The sequence below is a fragment of the Sturnira hondurensis genome, unplaced genomic scaffold, assembly GCF_014824575.4.
Source record: "Sturnira hondurensis isolate 20B ecotype Veracruz unplaced genomic scaffold, ASM1482457v3 Scaffold0020237, whole genome shotgun sequence".
Classification (NCBI taxonomy): domain Eukaryota; kingdom Metazoa; phylum Chordata; class Mammalia; order Chiroptera; family Phyllostomidae; genus Sturnira; species Sturnira hondurensis.
This window is the reverse complement of record NW_028092868.1, coordinates 966,226-992,477: the sequence shown is the minus strand read 5'-3', so window position 1 is coordinate 992,477 and position 26,252 is coordinate 966,226. Positions and strand designations below refer to the sequence as shown.

Here is a 26,252-nt window from a genome sequence, read left to right as displayed (position 1 = left end):
TGAACCAGAGGGTCATTTGGTTCGATTCCCAGTCAGGGCACATGCCTGGGTTGACGAGGGCCAGGTCCCCAGTGGAGGGCACACGAGGGGCAGCCACACATTGATGTTGCTCTTCCTCTCTTCCCCTCTTTCTAAAAATAAATAAACAGATAAATAAATGAGTAAATCTTTTAAAAATGACATTTTGGATGTGTTTGTGTGTATGAAGAATAAGTGGAATTGCTGTTGCAAAGGGTATCTTCATTTTTAATTTTGATACATAATACCAGTTTGTCCTCTTTAGGGTTTGTAACAATTTGCACCTACCAGCAGTGAATGTGGAGGAGTGCCTCTTTTTCCTCTGTTCTCACCAGCACAAGGTCATAAAACTTTTAGCTGATCTGTTGAGTAGAAGGAAGAAATTCCCCATTTACTTTGAATTTAGTTTTTCATTCTGAGTGAGAGTAAGCATCTTTTCATGTGTATAAAAGCTATTTACATTTCTATAAATTGCCTATCCATACCCTTTGCCCCACTCTATTGGATTATTAGACTTATTTATAGAAACTATATGTCAGGGAAATCAATCCCTTTTTCTGTTAACAGCAAAAAATAATGTTCTTCTCCAAGATTGTCTTGCTATGGTGGTTTACGCCACATAGAGGATCTTGATATTTATGTAATCGTTTATTAGTTTTTCCTTTCTGGAGTGTGAGTTTTATGCCAGAGTTTTGGACTCTGGTTTTTATGGCAGAATTAGAAAGTCCTTTTCACACCAAGATTCTAAGAATAATTTTCTTTACTTGATTCTACTAAAATAATTCATTTGAGTTTGGGAATTTTGTTTAAATCATTTTGAATTTGTCCTGATGTAAGATCAGAGGTATGGATTCAACTGTACTCCTTCCAGATAGCTAACCAGTTGCCTCCAAAAAAAAAAAAATCTGAGCCCTGGCTGGTGTAGCTCAGTGGATTGAGCACGGGCCTGCGAACCACACGATCAGGGTTCAATTCCCAGTCAGGGCACGTACCTGGGTTGCAGGCCAGTTCCCAGCAGGGGACTCATGAGGGGCAACCATACATTGATATTTCTCTCCTTCTCTCCTTCCCTTACCCTCTAAAGATAAGTAAATAAAATAAAATAAAAATCCTTCCCAAGGATGTGTTTATTGATTCTAGGGAGGGAGTAGGGGGTGGGGAGAGAGAGAAACCAACAGAAACATTGATCAGTTGCCCTTGTACCCGTCCTGAGCAGGGATTGAACCTGCAACCTAGATATGTGCCCTGACTGGGAGTCGAACCCACAACCTTATGGTACATGGGATGATGCTCTAACCAATTGAGTGACCCCACCAGGGCCATAAACTGCTTTTTAAGTTTAATTAGTATGCAGAATTAGTTTGTCCTTTAACTTTGTTGAGGTGTTTTTTTTTTGCTGAAAATAATTTTGGGCAACACTTTTTAAGAACTTATACTGGTAGAAATTATTTAAGAACTTATATTGGTAGAAGTTATTACTACCAATTGGTAGTAATAATTACAAACATCTATGACTTCTTAATCTCCATATTTCACCTACTAATAAATGTTTAAATGATACAAAGACATTAAAACCAAACTCAAGTTTCCATTTATTGTTTTTTTAAATTGTCTATTGAAATAGTTTTTCTGGGTATAAAAATTGATTATAGAAATTTTTAAATAAATAATAACCTGTACTTATAATCCAGAATAGACTTTAATCTTTGCATGTTGTATATTTTACAACATTGGGGTCATTACTGTATGTTTTGGTATACTTTTTTACTTACCATGTCATCGACTTTTTAAAAATGTCTGGTGCTTACTTCGGCAGCACATATACTAAAATTAGAATGATACAGAGAAGATTAGCATGGCCCTCGTGCAAAGACAACACACAAATTTGTGAAGCATTCCATATTTTTTTACCCAGTTAAAAAATAAATAAAATACCTGATTCCACTACTTTTTTAGAAGGCGAATCCACAAATTTAAAAGAACTTTATCTCAATCAAATATATAGTTTATGTTGAAGTTAACTTTAACTCCAGGAGAAGACAGTTTGGGTGTTGCAGAAAAACTAAGAAGTCAGTTGTTGGTCCTGATGTGTATTGCTAGTTCTCAATTTGGAAACTATAGAAGGAACTCTGTGAAGATTACCTCATATATAATTTTGGGGAGGAAGGGAGTGAAACATTCAGTGAGTGTTATGTCTAGATTGCGAAATAGAAAAGAATGATCAACATTTTCACAAAATGGAAAGATAAATTAGTACTAAAATAATGTAGAAAAACAGGGGAAAAGTGTTAAGACTGGGTATTATATTCTGGGAATATTTAAATTAATATCATTTACATTATTTCACTAGGACCCAGTACCACAACAGAAACAGAAACAATCGCTAAATATGAAATAATGGATGGTGCACCGGTCAAAGGTAACACACTTTTCATTTCTTTTGTATAATAGTGCGAACAGCAGCGCTTGTCTGAAAGTATTTATGCAGTGTGAGAATATTTGTGAATCCTTAAACGATTCCTATGATAGATGGTTTTCAACATCATCTTTGTATGTATACTGAGAAGACTGTAATAGTATTTCCCAGTCTGAAATAAAGTTTGATTTTTTTACTCAGTTTAAATTTAGAATTTAGAAGATATGTATATCTTTTCTCTTGTTTTGAATTTATAATATTTTGATTGTCTTCTGTTACAGTATTTCAACTGTATAAATCGTTTTTATTCTTGCTGAACATAAGATGCAGTATAGGTTTGCATTGACGCTTGTGAGATTGTAGAGTCCTTATAGCCCCCAAGAAAACAAGCAGTTCCATTACTAGATAATCTTCAATGTGTAAAGTAGTGAAGCCAGTATTTATTATTTTTAAATCTTGTCCTTGTCTTTTTGTTACTGTTAGTAATTACTTCAAAAAGTAGCTATCATTTTGAGTGCCAGTTACTCTCAGGTGCTCTAAAGTTCCCTACCACCCTTTAAGTTAGGTGGTGGTATCCCTTATTTTACAAATGAAACCAAGATGCAAACTGGTTAAAAAACCTGTTAAAGGAGATAGTGTAGGAGAGGCAGAATTTTACTTATACCCACCTTAGGTTTTCACCTGGTACTGTTTAAGAAAAAGATTAATAAGAGGAGAGCAGAGTTTCTTTAATGCATGAAGTGCACACTGTACAGGAGTAAACCTCAACAAAAACAATGTAAGTCAAAACCATGGCTTAGAATTTCAGCTTATATAGCATCTTCGAAAGAACAGTAAATTTAGAGAGAAATGACTAGACAAGCAAATAATTACCCTTAGGAAAACAGAAGGTATGAGAATCTGATTAACAATTTTTTGGTAATAAAAGCATGTCATCATTCTGAACATGTTTGTTGTTTTGGATGAATTAGTAATAAGTATTCAAGAACTTACACACATGATTAGAAATTATGGTCAACTTCATAAAAGTAGAAAATAATAAAACTATTACAAAGCAGCACTTATCAGTGTTCTAAGCTTTTTACATCTAGTGTTAACCCATGTAGTGCTTACAAATTCTCTACAAGAAAGGTGTTACTGGCATTCTCCATTTCACAGGTGAGGAACTTGAAAAATTGTCAAGTGATGTCGTCAAGATCACACAGCCAGTAATGATAGAGTTGGATTAGAACCCAGGCACTCTGGCTCTAGAATAGTGGTTCTCATCTAGGGGCAGCCTTGGGTCCCCCACTTACTCTCCCCCCTGACATTTGGCAATGTCTGGAGACATTTTTGGTTGTCACACTTGAGGAATGCTACTGGCATATAGTGGGTAGAGGCCAGAGGTGATGCTAAACCTCTTACAGTATGTAGTACCTTACCCACAACAAATAATTAACACTCAAAATGTTAATAGTGCCAAGGCTGAGAAACCCTGGTTTAAGGTTTTAGTTATGCTGCCCTCTCATGAGGAACTGAAGCACTAGTATCTCCTCTATAATGATTAGTGACTATCTATATTTAATCATCTTTTAGAATTCAATGGAAATTGCTTTTCTTTCAGGTGAATCAATTCCAATAAGACTATTTTTAGCGGGATATGACCCAACTCCAACAATGAGAGATGTGAACAAAAAATTTTCAGTAAGGTACTTTTTGAATCTAGTCCTTGTTGATGAGGAAGACAGAAGGTACTTCAAGCAGCAGGTATGGTGCCACCCGGCTGGTCTTTTGTTTAATGAAAGTTCTGAAAATACATGAACAAACTCATTTTTCTAAGCTCTATTGTATTGAACAAGGGGGTTACTAATAAGCAAAAACACTGAGATATTATGATAAGGAAGTAGGTGTGAATAGAGTTGTATAGTGATAAATCTCTTTCCAGTCGTTCTGCAAGACTCCAGAATGGGTTACAATTTAGCATGGTTTTCATTTATCTCTTGAATGTTTTTTTTTAAATAAAAATAATACCCGCTGTTTAAAAAAAAAGGAAAGAAAGAAAAATAAATGAGGCAACGAACGGACTGAAGTAAAGGTCATCGAAAATCCCACCTTTGGACTTCCGACCAAGATGGAGACATAGGAGGAAACACTGTGCTGCCTCCCTCACACAACCAAAAGTAAGGGCAACAAAGATTTAGAAATAAAAACACAACCAGAAAAGACAGAAATTTGAACTGTATGGAAGCCTGACAACCATTCATCCAGATTGGTAAGAGGTGTCATGGTAGGAAAAGGTGGTGGCTGGCACACCTGGATGCGCAGGCAGCGTGGGGCTTGCAGACCCCAGGTGCAGGGAGGAAATGAGCAGACCCAGAGGCACACAAGGTGGTTGGCTGACCAAGGTCACACATTCCCATGCAAGTAAACCATGCAAAAATGGGCAGCCAGACAGACTGCACAACCCAGGGCCCCAGTGCCAGGAAACAAAGCCTAAAAGCACTGTTTTCAATCAGTACACACATGGAGGTGCCAGGAGAGACTCCCAGCCTCACAGGAGAGTTTGTTGGAGAGACCCACAGGGTCCTAGAGTGTACAAAAGCCTGCCCATCTGGGAACCAGCACCAGAAGGGCCCAATTTGCTTGTGGGAAGCAGCAGAGGGGACCAAAATACAAGAGAGCAGAACAAGGGCCATTGTTCCCTCTCTGACCCCGCCCCCACATGCAGGGTCACAACCCAGCAACTGGGTTGCCCCGCCCTGGTGAACACCTAAGGCTTCACCCCTCATATATAACGGGCGTGACCTGACCAAAAAATTATGGCTCAATTGGAACAGATAAGCCCCAGAGCCAATACTTTTAAGCAATCAAGAGACAGCCAACCTATCAGATGCACAGTTCAAAATACTGATGATCAGGATGCTCACAGAACTGGTTGATTTTGGTTGCAAATTAGATGAAAAAATGAAGGCTACACTAAGTGAAATGAAGCACAGGGAACCAATAGTGATGGAAAGGAAACTGGGACTCATCAATGGAGTGAACCAGAAGGAAGAAAGAAACAACCAAACAGAAAAGAACGAAGAAACAAGAATTCAAAAACATGAGAGGCTTAGGAACCTCTAGGACATCTTTAAACGTTCCAACATCAGAATTATAGGGGTACCCAAAAGGGGAACAGGAAGAGCGACAAGTGGAAAACTTACTTGAACAAATAATAAAGGAGAACTTTCCCAATCTGGCAAAGGAAATAGACTTCCAGGAAGTCCAGGAAGCTCAGAGAGTCCCAAAGAAGTTGGACCCAAGGAAGAACACACCAAGGCACATCATAATTACATTAGCCAAGATTAAAATGAAGGAGAGAATTCTAGAAGCAGCAAGAGATAAGAGGACAGTCACCTACAAAGGAGTTCCCATCAGACTGTCAGCTAATTTCTCAGAAAAGACCTTCTAGGCAAGAAGGGGCTGGAAAGTATTCCAAGTCCTGAAATCCAAAGACCTACATCCAAGATTGCTCTATCCAGCAAAGCTTTCATTTAGAATGGAAGGGCAGGTAAAGTGCTTCTCAGATAAGGTCAAATTCAAGGAGTTCCTCATCACCAAGCCCTTATTATATGAAATGTTAAAGGGACTTATCTAAGAAAAAGAAGATAAAAAATGTGAACAGTGAAAGGACAGCAAACTCACAGTTATTAACAAGCATACCTAAAACAAACGCAAACTAAGCAGACAGCTAGATCAGGAGCAGAGCCACAGAAATGGAGATCACATGGAGGGTTAGCAACAGGGGAGTGGGAGGAGGAGGTTGGGGAAAAGGTACAGAGAATAATAAGTAGCATAGACGGTGGGGAGAGAATAGACGGAGAGGGCAAGAGTAGTGTGGGAAATGTAGAAGCTAAAGAATTTATGACACATGGACATGTACTAAAGGGGGGGAATGTGGTGGGAAGGGGTGTGCAGGGTGGAGGAGAATGAAGGGTGGAAAATGGGACAACTAATGGCATAATCAATAAAATATATTATTAAGAAAATTGCACCCTTGTGACTGGTTTTTCAGACAACATTGTGTGTTTCTTGGTCACACAATGCATGTTCTTTACTTTTTCACTCAATAGTGTCTTGAATATATTTTATCAACAAATATAAATTTCTATTAACACTTTAATGATTGAATTAACTTGATGGATTTGGGGGTTTCTTTTTTTTCCTTATTGATTCTATTATAAATGTCCATGAGATGACCCAAATTTCATACTTTCTTATGTAAAATGTTTATTTTGAAATGTGTTCTCATTTTGAAAACAGAGCCTTTGGTGAATTTTGAGTGAAGATTGTGATTAGAATGGTGGGTTGGAGGGTTTTTTTTTTCTCATATTCTGAACCAGATTTATAGGTATTTGAATGTCATTTGAGTGTTCAAATCAGTTATGTATTTTGGCCTTATTGGATAAGTATATTGCTTCCCATGGACATTCATTTGGATGTTTAAATTCTGATATGTTGGTTACAAAAAAAAGCCTGTCATGACTTTATGAAGCAAATAATTTTAGGAATTCAGAAGGGATCTCAGGATAGATTAGGGTCAAATCTAGAGAGGCTGAGGAATAGAGTGATGAAGAACGCATATATAGGGGACTATGTATGTAGGGCAAGCTTATTTGGAGTGTGTTGGAGGCAGAGTATCTCAGTTTGGCTGGTGGAGAGGTGGAGGTTCTAGGGAGGGAAGGCAGTGATACTGGCACATTGGATAATGGTTTTGGAGCTCCCTGAATGCCTGCTTGGAGGTTATCCTGTAGGCATTGAAGGCATTGAGAACTGTTGAAGAGTGGTCAGGCAGTGTTTTTGATTGATCTGGTAGTGATAGGAAGGACGGATTAGAAGGGGCCTCAGGCAAGCAAGGCAGTCATCTACCAGGAAGATATATTAATATCTAAGATTGAAATGACAAGGACGTGAACTTAGATAAGAGTAGTGGAACAGTAAACCAAAGGACACATTTAGTGTTTAAATCAGTAATAGCTAGAATGTTTGTGTCCATTGGGTTGGTGGTGGTTGTGTGCATGGGAGCTGGTGCCGGGGAGCAGAGTGGGCAGAAAGGGCATTCCAGGATCAGACTGAAGAAAGTGGGTAGGTCAGGGCGTTAGTAGGAAAGAATTTCATTTTGGTTAAAATTGAAGTGGCAGTATTTTCAGTGTGAAAATTTAAGGTGTAAATAATATAAGAACATTAATTTTTGATATCTTGCTGCTTTGTTTTTAACTAGGAGATCATTTTATGGAGAAAAGCTCCTGAAAAACTGAGGAAACAGAGAACAAACTTTCACCAGCGATTTGAATCACCAGAATCACAGGCATCTGCTGAACAGCCTGAAATGTGAACTGTATAGGAGACAGAAAGAAAAACAAAAAACTCTTAACAACCATTGAGATAAGTTCGGCAGTTTAAAGATGGTTGCCGCATGTAGGGGGGAAGTACCAGAAGTCCATGTATAATAGTCTTCCTTTATCTTATAGTACTGCATTTATTTTATGATATAACTAAATATTCTTCATGTACATACATTTAAAAACGTGCTTTCTTTGAAACACTGGAACTTTCTTAAGTGGCTGGTTTCTTTTTTTTACAGCACACTTTGATTTGATGATAAGCACTCATGCATCAGTATAAACATTTTCATGACTAGGCTGGTACCTGTAATTTTGCTTTCTTTCTGCATAACATTGATTATAAATGCATTTCTCATGCTTGTGATTACCTCTTATTGTCTATATGCAAAATTATTTTGTGTTCAAATAAAATTAGAAAACCTGAGTGGCCCTTATATCCCACAGAGATTTAAAGTATGGCATCTCAGTATTTTTGTATTTTACATTTTATGTTTTTACAAATGTATTTGAGAAATGCATATGGAATGTTTCACTGTAGGTTCTTCTGGTCTGCTGTTCCTTAGCTTCCTGAATTTATTCTCTTTGTAAATTTTTTCCCCAAGGGGTTATGTGGCATGTCATTGCGGCCTTTTTAAAAATTTTTTATTGGCCATGTTAAGTGACTATTTGGCCACTACTATCCAGCAGGTCCATTGTACTTTCTGCAGTGTGGAGTTGACTCTATGTTGGCATTTTAGAATTTGTCAAAACTACATTAATTTTTCCATTAATACTTTGAAATTATTTTTAATTTAAGGAATCTTTTTACTACATACAAGCAAATACAATTTTTTCACAAAGACTCTCTTCCCTTTTCAGGGGAGAATTTGAGGATGATGGGGGCGGTTGAGGTGGACCTGTTAATAAGCATGTAGTTATCCAGATCTGGACAATATCATGTTTGTTAAATTGGAACTTTGGCTTGTTCAAACTCAAATTTAAATTTAATACTAATTTTAAATTAGTATCCAATCTAATACTAAATTTAATACCATTCTGCTTAAATTTTAATACTACATTCAAGTCATTTGTTCACAGTCTGAAAAAAGGCCACAGTCATGAGCGGAAGGTCCGATCTCAAATACACTAAGTGTGGGGTGTAGGAACTAAAACCTGAAGCCTGTTGTGTGAAACTACTTTCACTTATGGTCAATTGGTTTTTGTACCAATACTTTTTATACACTTCCATGCAAGTCTCGTCAGTTAACCTTACTTTATGAGTAAGCTAAGTAACCCAAATTACATTTCTTTAAACTTACCTTACTACTACGGCACTTTCATAAAGTGGTCAGTAACAAACTTCTTTACTGACAAAAGGTTCCATGTACCATGTGCTGGAGCATCTGTTTTACATGTAGTTACCCGTGAATGGTAATGTTTTCCTTTCATGTAAGTGCCTGTTCACAGTTTCGAAACTTAAAAATGCCAAATATTTTCATGGTCACCTGCATGTAGTAATCTAGAAAATTTTCACAGGAAATTTGAAAACAAACTGTATTCATCCAGCCTCAAATTGTGAGACCATGATGTATAATAAAGAATTTGAGAGATAAACACGTCTCTACAGTCAATATTTGACAAAGGGGGTATGAACATTCAATGGAGTAAAAATAGTCTCTTCCATAGTGATGTTGGGAGAACTGGACTGGTCCATGCAAAAAGATGAAACTAGACCACCAACTTATACCATACACCAGAATAAACTCAAAATGCATAAAAGACTTAATTATAAGTCATGATACCGTAAGAGTCCTAGAGGAGAACTTAGGTGACTAAAAACTTAGGAAAACATAGGCAGTAAAAATTCACACATCCCATGTAGAAATATTTTTGCTGATATATCTCTTAGGGCAAGGGAAATGGAAAAATAAATAAGTGGGACTACATCAAATTAAAAAACTGCACAGCTAAAGAAACTATTAAAAGGAAACTGGCCATATGGGAAAGCACATTTGCCAGTGATATGTTGGACAAGGGTTTGATCTCCAAAATATATAACAACTCATACAACTCAACACCAGGAAGACAGTCCAATTTGAAAATAGGCAAAGGACTTGAACAGACACTTCTCCAAGGACATATGACCCACAGACATATGAAAAGATGTTCAACATCATCACTAGGTGTGATGATGTGATAAAACCACAATGAAATATCACACCAGTCAGAATGGGGATCATTAATAAACATGGTGAGGATATGGAGAAAAGGGAACCCTAGTGCACTGCTGGCGGGCACGCAGACTGGTGCAACCACTGGAAAATGGGAATTTCCTGAATAAAGTGGAACTGCCTTTTGATCCTGCAATTCCACTGCTGGGAATACACCCTAAGAATCCTGAAGCACTAATTCAAAAGAATTTAGGCATCCCTATGTTCATAGCAGTGAATTTACAATAGCCAAGTACTACAAACAGCCTAAGTGCCCAATAGTGACCGAGTGGGTCAAAAAACTGGTACATTGACACAAAGGAATACTACCCAGCAGAGGGAAAGAAGGAGCCTCCTACTTTTGCAACAGCATAGATGGAACTAGAGAATGTTACGCTAAATGAAATTAGCCAGTCAGTGAAAGACAAACACCATATGCTCTCACAAGAGGAATCTGATGGACAAAATAACAGGCAAAATATAACCAGAGACATGGAAACACAGAACAGACTGACAGTAACCAGAGGGGAGAGGGAAGGAGGAGGAGGATGGAAAGAAGGGGAAAGGACTAGTCAAAGAACCATGGATATGGACAACAGTGTGGGGACTGACTGTGGGAGTGGGGGTGGGCGATGGAAGAGAGTAAAGGGGGAAAAATTTGGACAACTGTAATACAATAACAAACAGCCTGACACACACTGAGCTTGCTATTTTAATGATTAAAGTGGCACCAGGTGTTGGACTGCTGGGGTCAGACTGGACCTTGGTTCACCAACCTCAGTACTTGATTTCTGGCTAAGATTTTAGAGCTAAGACTTGAACTATAAAAGAAAGTTTACTGGAAAGCCACAGTGTTAGAGGTGAGTTGTAAAAGAAATGCTCAGGAAACAAGTTACAGAGGCAAAAGAAGGGCCCTTGGAGCTTAGGAGAAAAATGCACCTTAGGGAAGGTAGGAAAAGGCCCAAGAGAGCCCCCACTAGATCCTTGATCTTGAAAGTGTTTATTTGGAGGTCTCAGGGGAAGACCCCAATGGAATATTCACCAGTTTTCCAGGTGTGTCCATTCAGGGTCATGGTCTCCACTGATTGGTGCCAGGGGGACAGTCATCAATGCATCTTGTCCTGATGTTAATCATGGCCTGGCTTGTCTGGTGTTGCTGCTTTTCTAGGCCTGTAGCTGAAACAAATGAAGCCTCGATGTCATCCTTAGGGGTTAATGCTTAAGGGAGTGGTCCTGCAAGGGCCTGCATGGGAGTCCCACGAGGCCATTCTTCAGCCCGTTCCTCCTCCAACGGGGTCTACTGCAGGACTAGCAACATACCGGGGGAGGGAAAGGACAGGGGAGGGTCCAAACCACATAATCAGAAATATGAAAGGTCAGGGTGCGGGCAGGAATCTAAACTGCATGGTCAGCAATATGCTAGGGGAGGAAAGATTACCTTGGGAGTGAGCTCCTTGCTGTCCCAGTTTTGCCAGATGCTAAGCACCTGGGGCTTTCTGCCCTGGTGACCTGCACCTGGACTGTCCTTGCTTTGCTCATGTCTGACTGCCAACACAAAAATAATTCTACTCTCCAATCTCTTCTCATTGTCAGATTTATCAGGGTGGTCAAGATTGCTCAACAGTTCAGAGAGGTATAATTGTGACAATTTTTATAAATATTGTCAGTTTCAATTTTCAATAGCTATACAATGCTTTTAATTAGGTGGCTTAAAACACTGTCAAAAATAGGATGCTTATTCACCTTGCTTGAGGCTTTGTTGCGTAACCAGTTTGAAAAATAAAAATTTAAATTTAGTATTTGGTGAAGTGAGCAAAACTCGGCCAGTTTATTTTAAGTGAACTGGAAAAGAAATATCTTTACAGGGTATAATATCTAATGTCCTAGCGGTTCTCAATCCTGGCTGCATATTTAAATCACTTTGGCAGTTTTTGAAAATAACCAGGCCAGTTCCTACCCAGACCAATAAAATTAGAATTTCAGGGGCTGGGACATAAGCACTGAACAAAGTTACCTAGGGTTGAGAACCATTCAGGGGTGTCCGACCTGCGGCCCAGGATGGCTATGAATGTGGCCCACAAAATCGTAAGTTTACTTAAAACCTGGTTTTTGCTCATCAGTTTCCATTAGTGTTTGTGTATTTAATGTGTGGCCCAAGACGACTCTTCTTCCAGTGTGGCTCAGAGATACCAAAAGGTTGGATACCATTTAAATATTTTTTCTCACTAGTGAAGAATTTTCATTGTTTTGAATTGTTGGGGAAGAAAACCTTTTTCTCTACCTCTTCTACATTTGGGAGCCTGCTTATTAAACTAACGAAAGACAGATCAGCAAGAGAAAAAACATTTAGTTGAGCGTAAGGAATTCACAACATGTGATTTAAATGGGTGGTTAGAATTGGGGGCTTAAATATCATTTCATTGATAGGGGAAGGGAGTGAAGGACACTTACAAATGACTTAATAGGGGAATTAGGGAGGAGAAAGGACACATAGGGAACAGCAAATGACTTTTAGGAAAAATATATGGGTTCTTAGGAGAACAGATGGTAGATGTAACAGTTTTGTGACAAAGCCTATTTAAGTATGATGTGGACTTCTGTGTGGCACGGGAGTTTCCTGGTTGCTCCCTGAGATTTGTAACAATTGAGTTCTTTTTGGAGGCTCTGCTTTTAGGAAGATAAGGGATTTCAGTAGCTCAAATGCTTTCTCAAAACTTTTAAGCCACGATGGCATATTCTGGAACCATTCGGTATGACTCAAGAAGTTGGAATACTCAATTTTAATAACCATGTGAGTCAGTGGTCTTATATTTAATTATGTTCCTCTTATGTTCAGCTGAATCTGCAGCATAGTATGTAAAGGAAATCTCCAAAGGTTTATACCAGCCTGGATTACAATGCAACATATTTTAAGTTTCAAACCAGATAAAGGCACAGTGAGGAAAATGCATCATTAAATATGTATAATTCATCCTTTTTTAGGCTTGCTGTCCAGTTATGAATGTAATTCTTATGTCACTTCCCTAACTAAAGTCTCACAGTGCCCACTCCAGGATAGTTTAAATTCCCTATTACAAAACACCTTCAGCACCTCCTCCTTCCTGCACCCCAGCTAACTTCTCGTAAGGCTCTCCTGGCCACTCTGGCTTGACACCGTCTCCAAGTCACAGGGATGCCTGTTTGCTGTGTAAACACCAAGGCACGCTGTGCACACCTCCAGGAATGTGTTTAATACACTTTTAAAAGAGGTAAATTCAATGAATTTTAAGTCTCTTTTAAAAAAGGGGGTGGGGAGAGAGGGGAAGGGAGAACAAAAATCATTGCAGTGAGAAACATTGACCAGCTACCTCCCATCCGGAGACTGAACCCGTATCACGGGCATGTGCCCTGAGAATCGAACCCATCTTTCAGTTTACCCAACTGAGCCAGAGGGTCCATGGTGGATTTTAAGCCTCTTGAGGGCTCAGCCTGTTTCATTTGGTATACTCTGTGCTTATCATACATACTCAATATCTGAATAAATGGATGAACCTAATTTTCCTAGTGATTATAAAATTAAAGGTGTACCTTAGCAAAATTTTGGTTTACCAAAAAGTTGTGTTTTTTTTCCCGTACAATGGCTCTAGTAATGCTTAGTTGTCTTTAACATCATCTGAAACAATTGTTAGATTGTATTGTGACAGCTGTCATATTAGTGTGTTTTTTAAAAACTTAACCATAATTGGTGAATTTTTGTGCAACCATTTTAATATTGAAGATGGAAGAAGATACATATTCTCAATGTATCATGCTTTACTATTTTAAGGAAGATAAAAATGCAACTGAAACGCAAAAAATGGTTTGTGCAGCATATGGAGAAGGGGCTGTGACTTACCGAGCGTGTGGAAAGAGGTTGGCGAAGCTTCTTAGTATTATTAACATTTTGGGCAAATACTTTGCTGTGGGGCTGTCTTATGCATTGGAAGATTTTCACCGGCAACCTGACCTCTACCCACTAGAAGCCAAGAGCAGGAGATAACTGACATACTCAAAATATCCAAAGCAATTAAGTCGTTGGTGAAAAGGCGAAGTATATCTTTATTTTATGGAAAAAACTAAACGGACTTTTTAGCCAACCCAATATACAGGCTCAAATGTAATAAAATTACTCTTTATCTTTGATTTTTAAAAACTATGCTGTGGAGAGGAGTATAAGGGGACTAAATAGTAATGAAAATTTAAAAAAATTAAAAAGTATTGTCAATCAAAGGCACATAGCAAATTACTGAATATTATTGGAATCCCATTTGACACAATTACTTACTACATGACACATTCCTTCAAGCTGCAAGAACTTGATGTTTTAAGTATAAAGAGAGGTGGAAAATCTAACAACATAATTTTGAGTTTAATACGTTGCAACCTCATATGACAGTATCCAAACAGTGCAAATGAAACTAAACTTTGGCTGTGTGCAGAGGGCATATTTTGCCATGAGGTTGTGACATACCGGCTGCTTGAATGAAGTACACAAACTGATCACATGAAGTACTTACACACGTACCCTAGAAGCGGGTTACCTTAGAAACTGGAGACCAATGAAATACCTTGGCAATGCTGCGGTAGAGCAGATCAAGTTATGTTCTTTAATGCTACGCTATTAGAAAACGAAAGTTAACACTCCAAGAAACCTTTGGGGAAATATTTTCAGCGTTCCAGCGAGCAACCCATGTTCACAAACGGCACTGCTACTACGGTAACTTCCCCCAGCGGTACCCACGTGCCGCTGACCACGTGCTTCTGAACAGGCGCCCACTGACCAAGCCAGCTTGCTTCACGTGACCCACTTCGCAGGCCCCCTTTCACATCTGTGACACTCCCAAAGGTGCCTGATTATTTTCTGGGATTTTGTTTGTTATCTTAGAGACAGCTGGCCCCAATATCTAAATTAAAAGAGATAACAAGAACCTATCTTTTTCTGATTTTCATCGCCAATCTTTTCTTCCCCCTTTTGAGCAACCTTATGGCAGGCACTTTTTCTTTTTGACAGGGCATTTTCCTGGGCGCCTCCTCGGCTGGGTCCGGGCCTTTCCGGAGAGTAGGCGCTGCTGGTGCGCGTCATGCCCCCCGCTGTGTCCCCGTGCTGCTCCAGCCAGTCTTTTGGGGGGCCTGCGGTCTAAATGTCATTCTCCCGGTGTGCCCTGCTGTGGGCTCGGCTCCCGGTGGGGCGCCACGCTGGCCACCGGGCAGCTGTCTGCTCTGCTTTTCGTGCCCACGTGGGGCTCTTTCCTGGAGCTCTGGGGCGCGTTCCCGCCGTTGCCTCCGCCTCCTCTTCTTCATCTGGAGGTTCCAAAGCCCCGGACACGTCCTTGTTTGTGCCCCTGACTGTGAAACCTCAAGGCCCCAGCGCAGATGGCGACGTCGGGGCCGAGCTCACCCGTCCCCTGGACAAGAGTGAGTGCTGGAGCTAGCGGGGGCTGTGGGGTGGTGCCCGCTGCGCGGCCGCGAGGGAGCTGCACGCCCTTCCCCTGGAGACCCGAGGTCCCCTCCAACAAATTTGCCTCCCTAGTAGTTTGTGAGCCCCTAAAGGCTTGGGACTGTGTCCGATTGATCCTTTCATATGCCGGCCCAGAAGTGGTCTTTTCCGTTTCACTCTTCTCTCAATGGTTTAAATCCTCTAGTGATGGGGCGATTCACTTTTTTTGAGTCGTTAGTTGGACGACTGAATTTTCTCGCATCTTTTGTTCCTCTCTCGCTGCCCAGAATTACTGCCTCTGAAAAGGGACAGGGAAGTGGGGTAGTGAAAGCCAGAGGACTTCTTTCAGTATTCTTTGTCATTGACTGGGCACTGACGCAAACCAGACCCTGCGCTGGGCTGTGTGGTGGTTGTCAAGAGGAACCAGATTCAGATCCAGATCTCTCTCGTCCCAAAACGTTGCGAGTGTCATGGGGAGGAAGGACCTATGTGGATAACCAACTGAAGATGATATGGGTGTCCTTGCCGGAGGTGGTCGTCTTCGTGATCATCTGGGGCTCGAGAGAGAAAGGAGCCGCTTAGCATCAGCAAGAGATAGTGGGCCTTGTCCCGCAAAGTAACTGGGTGGATTTGACAGGCAGGCGTGTACTTGTTTACGAGGGGAGTTTTAGATTATAGAGCTGGGTGATTGGGAAGGTGCGGCAGTTTGCTCCACCCAGATGAGGCTCTGGGAGAATGGGGGGATGCTCTAGCTTCACAGAGCATCTGCTCTCCAGGAACTCTCTGGCATTTTGCTTCAACAAGCAACATTCTGCCTCCTATTGTAGCTTTTCCCCCCCAAAGTTATTTTTTTAGACAGAGGAGAAGGGAGGGAGAAAGAGAAAGGGAAAGGTCGATATGTGCTTGCCTCTCACATGCCCTCCACTGGGGACCTGGCCGGCAACCCAGGCACGTCAAGCCAGGCCTGATCTGGCATTCGAACCTGCAACCCCCTGGTTCGCAGACTGGCGCTCAATACCAGCTAGGGCTGTAGCTTTATTTGTTTACATATAAACGATTTTATTTATTTTATTTTAGAGGGGAAAGGAGGGAGAAAGAGAGGGAGAGAAACATCAACGTGTGGTTGCCTCTCTCGGGCCCCCAACTGGGGACCTGGCCCTCAACCCAGGCGAGTGCTCTGATGGGAATTGAAACAGCGACCCTTTGCTTCTCATTCCATTATTGTTCAGTCCACTGAGCCACCGCCAGCCTGGGTTGTAGCTTTAAAATACAGAGTACAGCACGCTATGGGTCAGACCTTATTTTTCAGGACAGGAGTACAATATTTTCACTAAAAATGTAACGGGTGTCTTGCGGTATGTGTTACTCTTTAACTAGTCCCTCCAAAGCTACACTGTTAAGCCCTTTCATTTAGCTTGGAATTGGGGGCTACATTACTTTGGTACTTTTAATAATGTAAATATTTATTGTGTTACTATTTATTATTTATTTTTAAATTGTGACAAAAAATCAAAATTTACCACCATAACCATTTTTTAGGGTACAGTTAAGCGGTGGTGTGAGTATATTTGCATTGCCGTGAAACACATCTCCAGAACTTTTTCATCTTGTAAAACTGAAACTCTAAACTTATTTTTTTAATTTTCCCATTTTTAGTATTTTTTAAGAAATAAATGATTTGCGTGAGGTAAATTTATTAGATTTAAATGTAGAAAAATACTTATTTTGCGTAACTATTCCAGTTTACCTGAAAGTGTAAATGTCTTTGACCCTTGCAGTGAGAAGACAGAATGGAGACAGATTGTTAGCACCAGGCTTTCTTCTGGTGGAGAATCCTTACGTACCTCCTTGAGACAGTGTGCGCTGGGTGATTTTTCATTTCCTTTGGCTAGGGTTAATTCAGATGTTGACCTTACTAGAACGATTTTTTAACATTGCAAGAGGGGCTGCAAAGAACAATGAGATACTACAATTCTATGTAGCCACGGGAGTAAGCTATCAGAGTTTCACGTAGAGATTGAGACAAGAAGCTGTCACTTCTCAATCAGTTGCCTGCCCTTGATCCCAGACATTGGTGTCTCCAAGACTGTCCTTCAGTACCTTGCCATCATATTCTGCGCTCTCCCTAGGGAGGCTCATTCTTTCTCCTTTCTCCTCAAGTTGGTGTTCCTTTTAGACCTTCCTTTTTAGCCTGGACCCTTCTCATTCTCTCTGGACCTGTATATCCAGTTTCCTACCAGGTGCTTCCACTTGGATTTCTTACATGCACTTGACCTTCACATGTCCAAGACAACTTACCTTCTCCTCCACTTGCTTCTGCTCCAGGCACTCCGGTAAAGAACCTGGTAGTCTTGGTTCTTCCCATACCTTACCGCCTGTATCTAACAATCAGAAAGTACAGTGGACAAGTCTTGTTAATTTTACATCATACGTATGTGTTGAATTAATTCACTTTCCTCCTTCTCCACTGCAACCAAGCTACCCTAAATAACCCGGTTCTGTCTTTTGGTGGGACTGTTGAAACAGCCTTTACATGTCTCTGCGAACACCTTTGATCTCCAATCCATTTTTTACCTGTAGTCAACAAATTCTTTTAAAAAATATCTAATCATGTTGTTCCCCTGCAAAAAATTGTTTAGTGCATTTCCATTGTCTCCAGTGTAGAGTGGTTCTCAATCGCTGATACGGATGTAAGGCCCTGCCTGATCTGGCCTGAGTACCTCCCCAGCTTCATTGTGCGTCCCTCTCCATGTTTTAGCCATGTCGATAAACTGTGTAGTTTGGTTCCAGGGCCTTTTACTTTCTCTGCCTAGGATATCCCTGTGATTCTTTCATTTTTTTTTTCTTTTTTTTAAAGATTTTATTTATTTATCTTTAGAGGGGAAGGGAAGGAGAGAAGGAGAGAAACATCAATGCATGGTTGCCTCTTGTGAGTCCCCTGCCGGGAACTGGCCTGCAACCCAGGCATGCGCCCTGACTGGGAATTGAACCGCGATTGTGTGGTTCGCAGGCCCACGCTCAATCCACTGAGCTACACCAGCCAGGGCCATTTTTTTCTTTTTTTAAGAAAGCAGTGGCTTGTATCGAGTGTTTGCTAGGCAGATACCATTCTAAAGTTGTGACTCATTTAATCTTCCTAACAACCCTTATGAGGGAGACACTGCCTTTATCCCCAGCAAATACTTATTACATGTCTACTGTGTGCCAAATGCTGTTCTAGTCACACAGTAGGTGATATGTGTACACATACACACATATTTCCTGGTTGGTTGTGACACACATAGCCATGCAGATTTAGATTGACTGACTTTAAATAGACAGATTGTGCATATTTATGTAATCCAGCAAGTGAATGGCCTGATTTACAATGTACTTACCTTTTCTGCATTTCCTAATTTGTAAAACAAGAATAGTTTGCCTTGGTTGGTGTGGCTCATGGATTGAGCACTGGCCTGTGAACCAAGGGGTTGCCAGTTCGATTCCCAGTCAGAGCACATGTCTGGGTTTTGGGCCAGGTCCCCAGTGAGCGGTTAGGGTTAGCGAGAGGCAATCACACATTGATGTTTCTCTCCTCTTTCTCCCTCCCTTCCTTCTCTCTAAAAAATAAAATAAATAAAATCTTAAAATATTTCTCTGCTTACATCTCTAGATTGTAAAAATTACCATGAAATGTTTGGCAAAGCATTTTGGAAAGTATAAAGGGATGTATAAATGTACAGTAGTATTATTTGTACTAAACATTTACTATGTTAAAAATGGAATTAAAAGTTTTTGGGCTGCCAGCCTGCAGTAGAATCTAATGTATGGGAACCAGGAAAACTATTCCCCTAGGGCCCCAAATAACCTCCCCAACCTACATAATATAAGTTGATGTGAAGATTTAACAAAATTATGTATTTTCAGGTTATTTTATAAATAGAGTCTCGCCCTGGCTTGTGTAGCTCAGTGGATTGAGTGTGGGCCTGCGAACCACACAATCGCGGTTCGATTCCCAGTCAGGGCACATGCCTGGGTTGCGGGCCAGTTCCCATCAGGGGACTCACAAGAGACAACCATACATTGATATTTCTCTCCTTCTCTCCTTCCCTTCCCCTCTAAAGATAAATAAATAAATAAAAATCTTAAAAAATATTTTAAAAAAATAAATAGAGTCTCCCCCCATGCCCCCACCAAGTCTCTCTCTTTTTAGGCTGTTAATAGCTGGTATAAAATCTCTCAAATATACTTCCACTTATAATCGGCTATCTGTGCCAGAGCAAGGTTTTTAAGGTTTTTGGACAGTCTTACGAATTTTTAAGTGTTTAGAAGTTCCAGCAGTGAGTTGCAGGTAACTGCTTCCATGGCAGGGCAGCCCTCAAGTGGGGCATTGAAGGAGGAAGGTAGCACTCAGGCATCCCGGTCGCCTGGTGGGCCCTGGCTGACTGCAGGTGACAGATGTGCTACCGGAGCATGATCTGATTTTTGATTGATCGCTGGTGTGTTTACAGGTGGCAGCAACAAATAACATTCATGGTGGATGTGATTAGCAATTGTGACTCCTGCGGAAGGGATCGGATTAATTGAGGCAGGTTGTAGTCGCTTCCTCATAGATTCTAGTACTGCTAGGAGGGCAGATGCAGATTGGACCTTGTTCCTGGGCAAGAGGGTTGAAGCCTCTCACACAATCATGAGGGGGCTAACTGGAAGTTTTGGGGAAGCTTCCTTGTCAAAACACCTGGACTGATATGTTCTGACATTGCACTTGTGAAGCACAGAATCAGGGTGTAATGCTAAGGGAGGGGGTCAAGGTTATGGAGGCAGGCCCTGTATAGGCTGTTAGATGACACTTTTCTGACTTGAGTCCATGTAGCTTCCTGGATGAGAGTCATGCTGTTAGCTGCAAGGGGAACCTTAGAAAAGAGCCTACTGAAGTTACTGCCATTTGATGGGAGTTTACCAGGAACAGACACTGGGGGGTGTAGGGAATAGCTAGGGGTTCTCAGTCTTCATGCTGCTGTGATCCCATCCCCTGAGCAAGATGCAGAAAGGTCATCGATTCCCAGTCAGGGCACATGCCTGGGTTGCAGGCCAGTTTCCGGCAAGGGCCAGTTCTCTGCAGGGGATGCACGAGAAGCAACCATACATTGATGTTTCCTTCCTCTCTCCTTCCCTTCCCCTCTAAAGATAAATAAATAAAATAATTTTAAAAAAAAGATGCAGAAAGGTCAGAGGCATTTGGCCTAGTGCAGCTGTCTGCTGCAAAAGTGGCAGTTTCAGCAAATCTGCTACAATTTATAACTCCCTTTGTGATAATATGAAAGGTTCAGCATGAATTCCTACCACTATTAGAAACCTTGGGCACACATACTCTGTGTGCCCTAATATTCAATGACACAAGTATTTTTTTGTAGTTTAAAATATTTTTTCTTCGTTTTTGCTTCAACAACACCAGTATTATGATGCGCTGCTGAGTTGGCTCTTGATTCCTGGTGACTCTGAATGAGTGATGTTGCCCGGTCTTGTCCACAGCGGCCCTGCTTAGCTCCCATCGATTCGTGCCTGTGGCTGCTTTGGCGAAGTCAGCCCATCTCATGTTAGGTCTTCCTCCTTTTCCGCTGCTGTTTATTTTCCCAGCACTATTGTCATTTCCAAAGAACCTGCCTTTTCATGGTGCACCTGAAATAAGACAGCTTACTTCATTTTTGTCGTTTTTGTCACCACTGATGTTTCAGGCTTAATTTGCTTGTCTTTCTAGTGGTCCAAGGTGTTCATAGAGCTCACTTTCAACACCAAATTTCAAATGAATTACTTTTTTTTCCCGTCAGCCTTCTTCACCGTCCAACTTTCACATCCGTACATAGTAGGTGGGAATGCGAGGGTGTGGATGATCTTAGCCTTGGTCTGTAGTGAAACATTTTTGTTCTCCGTGATCTTCCTGAATTCTTTTATGACTGCCCTTCTGAGTGTCTGTCTGCCTTCTCTTGATTTCTTGGCTGTAGTCTCCATTTGAATTGATGACTGAACCAGGGAAAGCAAACATTTTTAACAATTTCAATGTCTTTTTTTTTAGTGGAAGAGTTTACCAGTGAAGCAGTGAGACCGAGAGAAGGCTGCTCGCCAGGCAGAGCAGCCACAGTTTCGGTGCCTTGTCTGTGTTAAAGTGGTGGACTTCCCAGGCCTGGCTGGTGTAGCTCAGTGGATTGAGCGCAGGCCTGCAAACCACACGATCGCGGTTCGATTCCCAGTCAGGGCACATGCCTGGGTTTCAGGCCAGTTCCCAGCAGGGGACTCACAAGAAGCAACGATACATTGATATTAAAAAAAAACAACACCAACAACAAAAACCCCAGTGCAGCTGGTTTAGAGTTCATAGTGGGTCTTTTAATTTTAGCAAGTGCAGTTTTGAATCCCGACGTAGCCGTGTTGAGCCTCAGGCTGTCACTGCAGGCGGCTGGAAGAAACTCGGTTACCTCGTTAAAAGTTGTGACTGGCATTTCTGCTGTGGCTGAAATCCAGGGAATGTCTAATTTAATCACTGTTAATTTTAATGAGAAGAAAAAAATCAGGTCATTCTGTTAAGAACAATGAAACCATTAAAGCTTAATTTTTATGAAAAACAAACTGTTTTCATATGCTTCTGTAGTAGATTCACATTTTTCAGCGCTATTTCCATTGTTAATGTTTTGTAATTATCTTTTAAAAACTAATAGCAGATTTTAGAAAATCCTTCAAAATAAAGTATTGATACAGAGAGCCCTTACATTTTTGTGTGGGTACTATTCATTTTTAAAAACAGCTTTAAGATATTTACATACCATAAAGCTTATCCATAAAGTGTACAATTAAATGGTATGTTTGCAGGGTTTTACAGCTCTCACCGTATTTTAATTTTAGAACATCTTTACCTCCAGGAGAAATCTCCTGCCCAGCAGCAGTCACTTCCCACCCCCTCACCCCACTGCCCTCNATTATCTTTTAAAAACTAATAGCAGATTTTAGAAAATCCTTCAAAATAAAGTATTGATACAGAGAGCCCTTACATTTTTGTGTGGGTACTATTCATTTTTAAAAACAGCTTTAAGATATTTACATACCATAAAGCTTATCCATAAAGTGTACAATTAAATGGTATGTTTGCAGGGTTGTACAGCTCTCACCATATTTTAATTTTAGAACATCTTTACCTCCAGGAGAAATCTCCTGCCCAGCAGCAGTCACTTCCCACCCCCTCACCCCACTGCCCTCGGCCCAGGCACACAGACCCACAGTTTCTGTTGTCCAGCTCATGTAATATAACGTGTGGGCTTTCCTGACTAGTTTCTTCCACTTAGCAAGAGAAACCTCGTGTTTTTTAAGCATTTTACATTGAGTAAAGTAGTGTTCTTGCATAACACCGGAGTGTTAGTCACAGGAAATGGATTAATTCTAAATAAATTTGATGTTTAGATTGAGTTTATAGGTCAGCAGAATTTCCTCAAGAAATTGCCTGTGCTTTATTCCAGTCTTTTATTTGTCACTGTTTTCCACTATTGCTGCCAAGAAACTGTTGCCCCTGTTATGGACGCTTTGGTGCTGGGGGCTGGCTCTGTCCCATAGGGTCCAGGACCTTCAGCGTGTCAGGCAACCTCCAGGTTGTGCCCAGGAAAGAGGCCAGGGCATGGGCTCTACCATGGAACAAGCAAAACATACGCGTTCAGCTGGAGAGTGAGTTGAGTGCGTAGTCATAGAGTTCTGGGGATTTTAGGTGTTTCCAAGGGTGGAGGGGTTGTGGTGGGGAACGTGGCACCAAGCTTTGTGGTGCTACGTTCTGACTCTGCCTCCCATTGGGAGGAGGCCTTTCCATGCCACAGGGATCCTGTGGTTCATTATTTCCCTTTGACCCTGCCCAGCGGAGGGGGCTCTGGTGAGACGGTGTTGGCCTCTCCTTCCTCACGCTGCTTGTCTGGATCTTCCCCCAAATGTCTGCCCTGCCTTACCCCCTCTGGGTACAAAGTAAAAGAAATCCAGAAATGTCAGGATGACAGCCTGTGATAAAGAATATGTATGTATCACATTTAGTGGGCAAATATAGTGGCTAAATTCCCTCATTTTGCAAATTTTTGTTAGTGGATGGTATATTCAGGGTTAATTTCTTCAGCCAGTGTTGGATGTATTGTGGCTAAATTTCTTCAGCGAGTGTTGGGTGTTTTGTGGCTGTGTGAAAACACAGCTGGGGGGCAGGACTGTGGGCTGCCTGCCCTTTCTGTGTATCATGGGCAGAGACTAGACCTTCGGTTCTGGCCCCGCCTTTCTGTTGGCAGTGGAAGGGCACCAGGTGCGAGACTGGCGGGGACACCCCGGAACTTGGTTCCGCAGCCTCTTTACTTGAGTTCTGGCTAAGAAAGAATTCAGAACCAAGACTCAGACTGTAAGAGAAAGTTTACTTAGAAAGTCACAGAGGTAGAAGTGAGCTGTAGAAGAAATGGGTTCAGGAAACAAGCTGCAGAGGCAAAAGAAGGGCCCTTGGAGTTTAGAAGAGAAAAGGGCAAGGAAAATGCGCTTGGGTTAAGGGGTGGGGAGAGGTGAGGTAGTGAGAACCTTATTGGGTCCTCTGTCCTAAGGGCTTTAAGGGTGGGGATTTTAGGGGTGGTTCCAGGGGAGGATCAATAGAATATTCATGAGCTTTCCAGGTGTGTTCTTTCAGGGTCATGGTCTCCACTGATTGGTCAGTGCCAGGGCAGGAGGTCATTAATCAGTGCAGATGGTCCTGAGGTCAGCCCTGAGTTGGCTTGCCTGGTTTTGCTGCTTTTCTGGGCCTGGAGCTGAAACACAGCTGAGGCCTAGATGCTCCCTAGGGGTTAGTGCTGAAGGGAGTGGTCCTGCAAGGGCCCCGAATGGGAGTCCCCTGAGGCCACCCTTCAGCCCCTTGTTACTCTTCCAAGGGGGCCTACGGAAAGACTAGCGACATGCTGGAGAGGGGAGGTCAGGAGAGGTCAGGAAAGGGTTTGAGCCACATGACCAGCGATACGCTGGAGGAAGGGTCACCCTGGGGCCAGGGTCCTTCTTTTCCCAGGTTTTGTGTTTTTATTTTAAATCCCCATTTGTGGATATGTTTATTGATTATAGAGAGAAGGGGAGAGGAGAGAGAAACACTGATTAGTTGCCTCCCTTACACACCCCCACCAGGGGTTGAACCCGCAGTTTATTTGGCATATGGGACAGTGCCCCAACCAACTGAGCCCCTGGGACTGGCTGTTTTCTCAGGTTTGCCCATTGGTAGTCACCGGTGCTTTCCACTCTGGTGATCTTCCCTGCCTGGCCCGTGCTCCTTGCGGTGCTTATGTCTGTCTGACTGCTTCCCACATTCCCAGGAATGCCGCGTGTGTGTCTGGATCAGTGACATGTTTATCTGCACAGAATAGTGGCAACAGTATTTTAACATGTTTCATGGCAGCACAATCTCAGCTTGATTAATGTAAAATATTTTGTAAAATACTGATTCATAGTGGCATGCTCCCTCAGCAGGCATCTAATTCACCTTCTCCTGCAGTACAGTCATTTCTCTGCCCTTGTCTTTGAAACGGTCATCTAAGCCTTGTTTGAGTGCTCGCAGTGCCAATGAGCTGGCATTGTTGTGAGGCCGCCCCTTTTCATTGTTCTAATTGTTCAGGAAGCTCTTGTATAAATTCCACTGAGATCTGCTTCCCTCCCTTCCCGTTGACTTTAGTTGTTCCATCCAGAACAAAATAAGTGTAATCTGTTCTCCCTAAAATCATGTTCTTCAAACTAAGATCATCCCTGGCTTCATTAGTTATTGGCATAAAAGTGTAATGGTCTGGTCCTTGCAGTTTTAGTCATCTTTCTAGAAACCGTTCAGCTGCTCACTGTTAGCTGTTGATAATGGTTGTAAGTAGACACAATGGACCATGGTTATCTGAAAGCCATGGATGAGGCTGGAGGCAGCGTCTAATCTGGAAGCTTCTTGCTGGTTCCTGTGCATTGCAACAGGAGCAGTGTGTTGCCCATGGTGATTGTTTTCCTAGGCACTCCATCTCACTGCTGAATCACAAAGAGCTTGTGACCAGGTACAACTGAGTTTTCCCAGCTCTCAGTAGTGCTGCCTTGAGTGCTGTGACTTTGAGTCTCATTCGCTTTTTTGGCATTTCTCTATTTGGAGAACAAGGGCTAAACAAATGATAAATTTTGTTATCTTTCTTTCAGATGAAGTAAAGAAGATCTTAGACAAGTTTTACAAGAGGAAAGAAATTCAGAAACTGGGTGCCGATTATGGACTCGATGGTAATGCTGATTACATTCCATTAGAGATATTCTATTACTGTCTAGGTTACAGATTTGTCAGTGTACACCTTGCATGGCCTGGATACAAGGACACATTGTGACCTGGAGGGTGTCCCTGACCTTCGCTTCTGTCTGAGCAGGAGATTGACAAGATGTACCTGGTGAGGCAGACGTACAGCATAGGAGCTGTGTGTTAGCTTTCCTTCGTGTTGTGCTGGGATTTCAGTCTAGCCCAGATCTGATAAATGTTTTAAAAAATGCTTCAATTAATTAGGTGTGTTGTGTGTATATACTTCTAAAAATGAGAAGTGAAGTGAGAACTCAGCCCCACCTGTTCTGACTCTGCGTCCCCCACAGCCCGCCTCTTCCACCAGGCCTTCGTGAGCTTCCGGAACTACATCATGCAGTCGCACTCACTGGACGTGGATGTGCACATCGTTCTGAATGACATCTGCTTCGGCGCAGGCAAGTGTGGGGGGGTTGTGCAAGTCCCGCTGAATATACTGTTTCCTCCCTTGCTTCGAGCTTATTTCCCTAGTCGGGGCTTCTTT

The 26,252-nt window shown here is 41.7% G+C and overlaps 2 protein-coding genes and 1 non-coding gene across 8 annotated transcripts in view; all 3 read left to right on the top strand.

The window, feature by feature from the left end:
- Window positions 1-9,387, top strand: part of VPS26A (VPS26 retromer complex component A) — a 33,111-nt gene extending 23,724 nt beyond the window's left edge. For all 3 annotated transcript variants that reach the window (XM_037029170.1, XM_037029169.1, XM_037029171.1), the window contains 3 exons: window positions 2,369-2,437; window positions 4,038-4,180; window positions 7,677-9,387. In XM_037029170.1, the coding sequence (XP_036885065.1) occupies window positions 2,369-2,437; window positions 4,038-4,180; window positions 7,677-7,790 (326 nt within the window). In that variant the 3' untranslated portion in view covers window positions 7,791-9,387. The remainder of the gene's footprint in view (window positions 1-2,368; window positions 2,438-4,037; window positions 4,181-7,676) is intronic.
- Window positions 1,819-1,925, top strand: LOC118975452 (U6 spliceosomal RNA). Its single transcript, XR_005064056.1, has one exon. It is a non-coding gene; the product is annotated as a U6 spliceosomal RNA (small nuclear RNA).
- A 5,692-nt stretch (window positions 9,388-15,079) lies between the features above and the next one.
- SUPV3L1 (Suv3 like RNA helicase) overlaps window positions 15,080-26,252 on the top strand; it is a 35,468-nt gene continuing 24,295 nt past the window's right edge. The window contains exons 1-3 of one of the 4 annotated variants that reach the window (XM_037029204.1): window positions 15,080-15,422; window positions 25,624-25,701; window positions 26,059-26,166. In XM_037029204.1, the coding sequence (XP_036885099.1) occupies window positions 15,149-15,422; window positions 25,624-25,701; window positions 26,059-26,166 (460 nt within the window). In that variant the 5' untranslated portion in view covers window positions 15,080-15,148. Of the gene's footprint in view, window positions 15,423-20,296; window positions 20,308-25,623; window positions 25,702-26,058; window positions 26,167-26,252 lie in introns of those variants that run through there. The other 3 variants (XM_037029205.1, XM_037029206.1, XM_037029207.1) reach the window with 3 other exon arrangements.